The sequence below is a fragment of the Salarias fasciatus genome, chromosome 12 (assembly GCF_902148845.1).
Source record: "Salarias fasciatus chromosome 12, fSalaFa1.1, whole genome shotgun sequence".
NCBI classification, from domain to species: domain Eukaryota; kingdom Metazoa; phylum Chordata; class Actinopteri; order Blenniiformes; family Blenniidae; genus Salarias; species Salarias fasciatus.
The window spans coordinates 30,731,658-30,742,027 of record NC_043756.1 but is presented as its reverse complement, the minus strand read 5'-3'; the positions used below and the strand labels follow the sequence as shown (position 1 = coordinate 30,742,027).

Below are 10,370 nucleotides of genomic sequence, written 5' to 3'. Positions count from 1 at the left end.
CACCAACAGGAATCACACTGATGGTAGAATGAGCAGAAATCACAGTTATTAAAAGAAAGTTTTCTAATTAATCCACTAACTTCTACCACGAACATGAGAGTTTGTTTTTTAGGAGAATAACAGCAGCAATCGGAAAATAGTCTGTGATTCTTCCCACCTCCTGTTCAGTATGATCTGAAGTAGGGCAAACCGGCTAAAACATCACGTCAACAATTCAAATTGATTTATAGCAAAGAGGCATTCTGTTAACATCTGCTTTTAAGAAATCTATGGTTTGAAAAATTAAGTACAATTTCAGCATTATGCTATTTGTGATAATGATTTATTAATACAAAAACACAGAAAAACCATACATTCCATTGGCACCGTGTGATTGTTATTTGAATTTGATGGCATCCAAAAATTGTCATCACTTGACTTTGCATAAAATGATCAACTGTGCAGTTAAGATCTGAAATCCTTTTTCTGGCGGTTTCTCTTTCCAGTGTGTGACCTCTGTTTGGTTTCTCTTCAGAGCCTCTCAGGGATGATGGTGACCTGATGGTGAGTTCTGTGACATGTTTTTACCAGTGCTGTCAGTTTTAATTGCACTAATCGCCATTAAATTGAGGAGGACTCTCAGGGATTCATTTTTAAAAAAAATTGAGATTAATCACAGAATCATAAAATCATAATTTTCCTGTCATTTTTTGGTTTTTTAATCCCTGCGCAGTACAGGTGACTTGTTAGGATTAGATTCTTCATTGAAGCTTGAAAATGTTACAAATATCAGAAATAACAACTGATGTTCTGGACTGTTCCACCAGAGAAGCCGGAACTGGCCTTCCCTTGAGCATCTCAACTTCAATGGTTCAAATCCCACATCGGTGCGTTTTCTGATGTGAAACTGCTCCGCTAAAGTTAAAAGATTTAGATTTGTGTGTTGAATTGGTGACTTTGTGTGTTAGCTACAAGTTCACAAATGATCCGATGAACTGGGATTAATTGGTTTGAAAAATCCACGCAGGACTGGTTTCACTCATTCAGCCTCATTAAAGGCCGCGGTGCTAATTAATAAAGCATCGCTGCGCTCAGCGGTATTTTGGCCTGCAGTTTGACGGGAGTGTAAACCTAGTCTGACTGTACTAGTTAAACTAGTCTGAGTGTGGTAAAACTAGTTAGACTGCAGTGTGACAGGTTTCCACTTCCTGCGTGGACAGGAGCGGCACTTCCGAACTTTAGCCGGTTAGCTTCTGAACTTCCCAAATCTCGATTCTTTAGCGCTCTGGGCAGTAAAAACACAAAGTTCCGGTAGTCCTGAAGAGGTAACATATCTCTACATCCAGGGGGGCTTTACTCATGATGGGAGTTTAGCGGACAGCCGTCGCTCCAGCAGCTCCGCGCGGTGCTAACGGGAGCTAGCAGGAGCTAGCATTAGTTAGCGGGAGCTAACCTAGCCTAGCTAGCTGGCTGTTAGCCTTCCGGGTGTGGAGGGACGATGTGCGGAGCGCGGAGCCCGCGGAGGAGCCCCCTCCTGCGGCTGGGGTTCTCCGCCGCGCGCTGCCTCGCCGTCGCGCTGCTGCTGTGTCCCGCCTTCCGGCCCGGGGAGCCGTGCGGAGCGAGCGGCGACTCGCTCATCCTGTGCCGGGCGTGCGGGCACGAGCTGGCCTCCGGGGCGGACATCCACTTCGTGCCGAGCGGGCTGGCGCTCTCCACCCGCAACGACACGCTGGTCGGCGGGCGGAAGGTCACCGTGCAGCTCCTGGAGAACCCCCGGGGACACCGCTTTGAGGTGCTCACCTTCCGGAGGGCGGACGTCACCCCGCACTGGCCCGCGGAGGAACACTTCTCCTGGTACCGGAGCTTCTCGTGGAGCGTGGCCACCTGTCCCCGGTGCCACGTTCACCTGGGTGGGTCAAACGGACACCGGAGCCCCGCCGGAGAGCCAGCAGATTTAAACTTTTTCTACCATGTAAAGCGTGTTAACAGTCAGTGATGTTCTGATCTGCACTGTGGGTTTAGAGACAGATTGTACAAACTGCATATTTCAATTTTTACAGTCTAACAGGTGAGAAACTAGAGTTCTGTGTATAACTGGAGAGGGTGAAGCCCATCGAGCAGCCCGGATCATCAGAACCTCTAACCCACCCTCCTCCACTCCTCTTCAGGGTGGGCCTTCCAGCCCAGCAGCTGGCCAGAGACCGTCCCCAGGAGCCGGTTCGAGGAGTCGCCGCACACCTTCGTGGCTCTGATCGCCCCGCGGTTACTACCCGAAGACTTCGCTTCCAGCCTGCTGATCACGCCCAAATCCTTCAGAAGCTGAAAAGACTGCGTCGTTTTCTGGAGGTGCCTTTGCAGATACCTGTATTTTTAAATAAATGTCTATGCACCCACTAGAAGACTCCCACACATGTATACACAGTAAGTTTTATTGTTACAAAGTAAGTTTTACACCTTGGATTTAAAACAGCATCTTTCCCCAGAGGAACAGAGAGAAAGGTGACTCGTGAGGTCTATCGTATCAGAGAGCAGGTTTGTTTTCACTCAGGAAGCCAGGGGCCAAAATTTACAAGCTTTTTTTTTTCCATTTTCTTCTTTATTAAAAATGTCATTTCAAATTCCATGGATATCTGTAAAACAATACAATGAAAAAAAAATCCCATAGAAATGGTGTCAAAATAACCACTCTCCTCAAAAAAACAAAACAAAAAACCAGAGTACTCCGGCCCCCCTCCCTCCCCGCGTCCCCCACCCCTCCCGCTAAACATTACAAGTCAAAGGAATGAGCTGGTACTCCTTAACCACATGGGGAAAATAACTTCAAGGGTGCAACGTCCCAACTGAAAAGTAAGGAAAAAAATAAAACGTAAGAAATGTTGAGGTCTGCTAGCGCTAGGTCACTACACCATGGCTTCAGTGAATCACAGCCTGCGACAGGAGGAGGAATTCTGTGTAAACCAGCTTTAAGCTCTACTCAGGATGCCGGGCTGACGCTATCTTCACTTTTATTTTACCTTTTTTTTTTTTTGTTCTTTTGTTATTCATTTGGATTTTGGGGATAGTACTCACGACTCAGGGCAAAGTGCCATTGGCCTTGAAGAGTCAAGGGAAACAGAAGATGGCACAAACAGCTGGAGGAGCTTCCGAATGGAAAAATGAAGCACACATGGATTATTTAGAAAACAACGAAAGAGGGGGATGAAAAAGAAAACCTTTGCTCCCGGACATGAGTGAAAAAACCAAACAGGGAATAGAAGTTTGAGGGTCTTGATGGATGTTATGTTTTACTCGTCTTCTCCGTCTTCGTCCTGAAAGAGGAACATCCGTCAGACGGCGCCTCAAAAACCAACGAGAGCAAAACCTGTCGACATCTTCAAACACACGTCCTCACCTCTCCGTCCTCTCCGTCCTCATCGTCGTCGTCCTCTCCGTCTTCGTCTCCCTCCTCGTCGATGTCCTCCAGGCCCTCCTCGTCCTCTTCGTCGTCGTCTCCTTCGCCCTCTTCATCGTCCATGTCGGGAACCTGTGGTTAGAGAACGGTCAGGGGGGGGTCTGTGGATTAGGCTGCCGGCCGGCGCTCTCCCGGAGGACCAGGTACCAGGTAGTACTGCAGAGGGTTGGGCCAGATGTCGTCCTTGATGACCTCTCCGAGCTCATCGGCGCCGGCGTCGGCGTGATCGGTGAACCAGGTGAAGAAGCTCTCTGGCTCTTCGTGTTGCCTCTTCCTCCCCGCTTTGTTCTGTGTCTGGCTGGAGCGCTTGGTCAGGTCCTGCAAACACACACACACATCCATTCATTGTCCAGGCCTTTAGAACTCAAAGCTCAGGAGTGTGAAGCCGATCGGCACGCACCTTTCCTGACTTCCATTTGATTTCCGTTGACTTTGAGGACGGGTCTCCGCTTTCATTCAGATGGAACTCTTTGGAAAGTACTTTGTTTTCAAAGTATGGATTTTCATCAAAATACTGCAAATGTGAGACAAAAAGAAAAAGGACTGCTGGTGAGAACACACACAAACAATTAGAGCCTTAACATGTGTGTGTGTGTGTGCGTGTACATCAACACTTACAAAATCTATTCTGTAGCCTGACTTGATATCTTCAAACTCTGTCACCTCCACTCGGCTCAGGTAATGAAGCGCTTCTTCATCTTCCTCCCCGAGTAGAGCAGATACTGCGGGAGACGAGACGTCAGTCACAAACCAACACAAACACACACAGACGCACACCGACTGTTCGGCGACTCACCCTGTGGATGGTTGACAAACGTGGTGACCCAGAAGTTGGGGATTTTGGCGATCAGTTCTGACCTCTTCTGAAAGAACGGCTGACGGAGTTTGTTGTATTTCTGTTCTACTTTGAGGATCTCCTCACTGGCCTGCTCGTTCAACCTGAGGAGAACAGACGCAGCAGGAACTCAGCTCCAAGTTTGACCCACAATAACAGACTCGTTTCTCCGACTCCATCAGATGCATGTGGCTGACGGGCTGTAGAGTGGTGTTGTGACGAGTCCTCCTGGCTCCGACTCTGCTCAGGACTATTCTGTATAGTTAGCATGTTCTCCCTGAGCATGCAGCACTGTCCTCAGACAAACAGTCCCTCAGTGTGAAAACAGGCCGTGTACACAGGGGGCTGAGGTTCTACCAGAGAGGCTGCAGCTCAAATTCAATCTTCACACAAAAAGTCTCAACTTCAGGAATACATAAAAGTTTCAGTACCTGTCGATTTCATTTTGCACCTCGTCGATGTGTTCAATAGCTTCTTGCTGCTCTTTCTCTGTGGAAACAAAATGATAAATCAGGACCATAGTTTGAACAACATTTAATATCCAACCAGGAGGAAGCAGAAATCACTTAAAGCAGCATTTCTCTGTCTTTCACAGTTTTGATAAAACACAGTTTAACTGTTCTCCTCAAACTGCCGGGATCAAAACAAAGTTTGGGGTTTAAACGGAGTGGCGGCGGGCCGCCGGCGGAGCGATGAAGCGGCTTCCCGGGGAACCGGACCCGATGTGTGTGGCGCTCCGGCGGCTCCCCGGACATCGGTCCCGCTGAGTGCGGCAGGGGAGCCGGCGTGCAGGGCTCCGGCGGGGCTCGTGCGGGTCCCGGGGGCCCGGAGCAGCCCGGCTCCGGCGGCGCCCTCCGCCGCTTCCTGCCGGCTACCGCCGGCCGGGCCGCGTGGTTTGAATGTGGGACACCACACACACACACACACACACACACACACACACACACACCGAGCCGGGACCGGGAGCAGGCTCACCACCACGCCGCTCCCCGCCGCACACAGCCCGGCCAACACGGTCCCGCAGCCCGGGGACGGTGCTCGGCCGCCGGGCGTCTTATCCAGGACCAAAACATCCCGTTAGGTAACGTTACAACAACAACACGAGATGCTAGCGGCTAGCGCGCACGCTCAGCGCCGCAGTCCCGCTGACGGCGAACCGCACAAAATCCCCGAAAACCTCGACGGAGCCGGGCCGCGTCCCGCAGCACCGCTCAGCCAAGCCCCGGCGGTCCGCCCCGCACACGCAGCCCAGACCCGGGGGCTCTTCCGGAGCGGCCACGCTGGAGATGCTAAGTGCCGCGGCTAACACGGCCTCCGAGCCGGCGTGAACAATGCTGGAGAGCGGCATGCTAACCGCGGCTAGCCGCCGCGCTCACCCGCCGCGCGAGCCGCGGCTCCCGCTACCCGACACAAAGAAGCCCCGGAGACTTCGCTCTAAAACACCCCGTCCACTAATTACCGACATTACTGCCTCCGGGGGCTGCGAACACCACAACAAGAGAAGAGCGTGAAAATGGCGCTGAACGGAGGCCGCCATTCCCCTTACCGGAGGTCTCGTCCGCTCCGTCGTGGTTCGAGTTCAGGTCCTTTTTACTCACTTTGGCCGCCGAAGCAGACATGTTTCCTCGAGCAGGGTGACTTACAGACGTCTGGGAGCAAAAGCGGGTCGCTTTAAAGGTGGTTTCCCCTGGAAGAGGAGAGGGTCGCTTCGCCGTAAAGTTCAGCGCGCAGTAGCCGACAACGTGCTGCTTTCCACACAATGTCTCCGAGCAGCGAGGAAGTCACCGCACAGCGCCGCGGACGCGCTCCTTTCATTAGGAGCGACGAGCCGCGAGCTCCGCCTCTCAAAGTAGGTCTCCGAAATCAGCCCGCCACAGCGCGGCGGAGCGCCCCGCAACGCCCCGCGACGCCCCGCAGCGCCCGTCCGCCGCCGGGACGCGCTCCGACCGGGACTATCCCGCCCGCTCCGGACCGGGACCGCGGCTTTGGTGGTGGGTCCGGGCCCGAACCCGCAGCCGAGCCGGAGCGCGCTTCCAAAGACGCAGTGTCGCGCTTCTTTCTGCTCCAGCGCCAAGTAACGCCTGCGTTACTTCACCGCTTCCACGTTACTGTTACAGCTTATTTCTGATTTTTATTGTGATTGGAGCCAAAATGTGAGCATCTGATTAAAAGTGAGCGCCTGAGTGAAATAAGTAACTTAGAACGCTCATGATATTAAAGTTATATATAAATATTTCGGGGCTGTCTAAAGATTCTTATAAAATCACAATTAATTATTTCCACAGTTAACCACGATTAATCACGCTTTGAATTGCATTTTTTAAATGGTGTTTTGCATTTGAAAGAAGTTTTCAGCCCATAATTTATAATCTTTCAGTCGCAACACTCAGCTCAAAGCAGGTCATTGATTGAAGTTTCAGCCTGAGGACTTCCTGCAGCTCCTGGTTTCTTTCCACAGCGTCTTGATTGGGGATTAAAGAATTTCCTTTTGAACCTTATTGGATTTTATTTCACAATAAAGCGCTGCATATACCAACTTAATACAATGTCTGTATGTAAAAAATACAGTTTTCAAACTGAAAAAAGCCCTCAAAATAAATATTGTGTTAATACGTTTCTGGTGTTATTTTTTATTTCACACATGGCTGTACACAGCCTCAGAACAAACACAATAAAATACATTTGTAAATATCTTAGTGTGCAACCACGACTGAAAAGGAGCAGGAAGAAGAAAATCTCATAAACACAGTGATAGATGGTCTGTCAGCCAATAATTCAAAATCAACACACCGTAACAACAACAAACAAAAAAAACTGACGTATTTACAATAACTATAAGAGCAATCACGTTTCAAATTTATTTTCTGTTGATAAACTGTTTAAACGGAACAATATTAAAGGTGCATTAAGGAGTTTGCACGTTTCATGCGAAACAGCGCCCCCTGCAGGCCTTGGGCGTAATGCAGCTTAGTGAAAAACTCGTCCCTGTGGCTCCCGTGCACGGAAGAGGGGAACTCTGTCTTCGCTTGTTTAGTAGCGCTCAAGTAAGATTTAAGTTTCTTTTACCTGGTGGAGTCTGTGTGGAGCTGTGGCAGTGCTAGAAGCCAGTCTGTTCTTACTTTCTGGAAGATCCTGCTCAGTTGTTGCTCACTAAGCATCTGGCGGAGTAATGGCGGACAAAGCGAAACCTAACTAAATCAGGCCAGCTGGTGCGCACATTACGTCATTCCTTTCAAATTCTCCCCAAAACAATGCTGGTGCCGGACCGGCACTGCAACTTTCAAGTGACAATTTAGCGCTGTTAGAGGTACTGGTAATGAATATGTCAGGGCACATTGTACACATCATTAAAAATGTGTAACATATTTATGGTGGAAAATAAGTATTTTTAAGGTTGTAAAACTCCTTAATGCACCTTTAAAGCTCGGGTTGGCGATCTTGGAAAACTAGCGTTAGCATGTAGCATCTCCCCAAGGCTCCGCCTAGCTAGCTCCGCCCAGCTCCCACCCCATTGGAGGAGCTCCTGTTGAGAGCGGAGACGCGGAGACGTTCGCGGCACGTGCGGTGCGCGCGGCACTTCCGCGTCCAGTGCGTTCCTGGCGTAACGTGTCCTCAGCGCTTCGTTTCTTCATTTTTCTTTATTTGCACAACGCCAAGGTATGGCGCACTGAACGGTGAGTGAACCCCCAAACATTCATCTCCACCGTTCTGCAACGACGCTCCGTCCTTCTACGCGCACTGAACCAGGGTCAGTGCACGCATACATGTACGCGCTGGGGGCAGGTCAAACGGCGAAGGGATTTGATTGGTTTAAAAAAAGGTGTCCCTTCAAGACTATTGGTTGCTGTTTGTCCCGTTTTACTCCTGCTGTAGATAGCGGATATTTTCCAAACTACTTTAAAAACACGCTATGAATTGCTTCCCATTGGGTCATAAAGATCATTTTAATCAGTATTTAAAAAAATGTATCTGATTCAAATTGCCAACCCGAGCTTTAATACACATGTTCTACTTTGTCTGTAATTGATTCCATAATTTAAAGGGATACTTCAACATTTTGGCAAATTGGCCCATTTAGCGCAATTCCTTAGTCATTTCGAACAGCATACTTACTTTTTTTGTGAGGGCGAGCTGTTGTTTATTCAGAAGTGAGTCAGGGAAGGTTTTCAGGACGGACACAATGGAAGTGAACGGTATTTTTGTTCCCCCTCGTCAAACTCATCAAATACACAATTCAACAACCCCAAAACACTTTGGTGGACACGTTTTAATCCGCACATTCACTACGCTGTGAAATATTAATGCAAAATTACGAGATTGAGTTGTTTATGCGAAGATTGCTAAGACGGAACTACTTACTAAACATGGCGTCTGGGCGTAGTGATTTCAAAAGAAAAAGTAGTTCCCAGTATTTGCTTCAGTGTCGTAACGCTACAATATTATTTGTCGGTGTTCCACAGCGTAGTGAATGTGTGGATTATAACGTGTCCACCAAAGTGTTTTGGGGTTGTTGGATTGTGTATTTGATGAGTTTGACGAGGGGGAACAAAAATACCATCCACTTCCATTGTGTCCGTCCTGAAAACCTTCCCCGACTCTCCTCTGAATAAACAACAGCTCGCCCTCACAAAAACAGTAAGCATGCTGTTCTAAATGACTAAGGAATTGTGCTAAACGGGCCAATTTGCCAAAATGTTGAAGCATCGCTTTAAGATTATAAAAGTAAAATTAATGGATATGTAATAGGTTAATAATAATAACATTAATAATAATAAATACAATTACCAACATCAAAATATTAAATAGTTGCATAGTTTGTATCCAACAGCACTATACTATACATGAGCTGCATCACTATGGAATTATATTATTCTGCCATTGCCTTACATTTGAATCAATATGAGCATTTCCATTTCAGGAGTTAACATAAAATCTACTTTTAATTTAATTATATTGAAGATGATGAATAAACACTGATGCAAAGCTACATTATTATTATTATTAATGTTATTATTAGTGAGATTCATCAATAGGGAGAAGGACAGACTCACTGCATAGCCACAGCAAAATACTCGGCGAAAGTCACACGTCGTCTTTACAGCTTTTATAATTCCTCTGTTGTTTTCTTCTCGGTCTGACTGTGTAATGACAGTGAAATATAAAAGCATGAGAAACATATTCAGGACCTAAGTAGAGGTTAACCCTTTACAGGACCCCCTTACAGTTTGTAATCGTGAGTGTTTGAAGATAATCTCAGTGGACGTTACAGAAGCAGTTCATTATGTTTTGAAGATAAATCTGGGTCCTGACTGGGAAAGGAGATATTCTGGTGAAGCAAAGTGGGCAAATACTGGAGTTCAGCTACAAGGATGATGGGAATAATGAGCACATCCATCCATCATCCATCCATCATCCATCCATCCATCCATCCATCATCCATCCATCCATCCATCCATCCCCATCCATCATCCATCCATCATCCATCAATCCATCCATCCATCATCCATCCATCCATCCACCATCCATCATCCATCATCCATCCCCATCCATCATCCATCCCCATCCATCATCCATCCATCATCCATCCATCCAGCCATCATCCATCCATCCATCCATCATCCATCCATCATCCATCCCCATCCATCATCCATCATCCATCATCCATCCATCCATCCATCATCCATCCATCATCCATCCATCCATCCATCCATCATCCATCCATCCATCCATCCATCCATCCATCATCCATCATCCATCCATCATCCATCCATCATCCATCCCCATCCATCATCCATCCATCCAGCCATCATCCATCCATCCATCCATCCATCATCCATCCATCGTCCATCATCCATCCCCATCCATCATCCATCCCCATCCATCATCCATCCATCCATCATCCATCCCCATCCATCATCCATCCATCCATCCATCCATCATCCATCATCATCCATCCATCCATCCATCCATCCATCCATCCATCCATCCATCCATCATCCATCCATCCATCATCGATCCATCATCCATCCCCATCCATCCATCCATCCATCCATCCATCCATCCATCCATCCATCCATCAGCCATCCATCCTCCATCCATCCATCA

General features: G+C 48.1%; 1 protein-coding gene across 1 annotated transcript; it reads right to left on the bottom strand.

Moving 5' to 3' along the window:
* Nucleotides 1-2,932: 2,932 nt before the first annotated feature.
* Nucleotides 2,933-6,101, bottom strand: seta (SET nuclear proto-oncogene a). Its single transcript, XM_030105080.1, has 8 exons — nucleotides 5,812-6,101; nucleotides 4,697-4,754; nucleotides 4,227-4,369; nucleotides 4,049-4,152; nucleotides 3,831-3,944; nucleotides 3,578-3,748; nucleotides 3,371-3,502; nucleotides 2,933-3,287 (listed from the first exon to the last, which is right to left on the bottom strand). Exons 1-8 carry the CDS (start codon nucleotides 5,882-5,884, stop codon nucleotides 3,264-3,266), a joined length of 819 nt encoding a protein of 272 aa, XP_029960940.1. The 5' UTR covers nucleotides 5,885-6,101; the 3' UTR covers nucleotides 2,933-3,263.
* Nucleotides 6,102-10,370: the final 4,269 nt, after the last annotated feature.

Bases quoted from the DNA above. Each gene is read 5' to 3' on its own strand.
- seta (XM_030105080.1), bottom strand. From the start codon at position 5,884: ATGTCTGCTTCGGCGGCCAAAGTGAGTAAAAAGGACCTGAACTCGAAC. The intron at 3,503-3,577 runs GTACCTGGTCCT...CTCTAACCACAG, and splicing joins ACCCTCTGCAGTACTACCTG to GTTCCCGACATGGACGATGA. The intron at 3,288-3,370 runs GTGAGGACGTGT...TTCCTCTTTCAG, and splicing joins AGGACGGAGAGGACGGAGAG to GACGAAGACGGAGAAGACGA.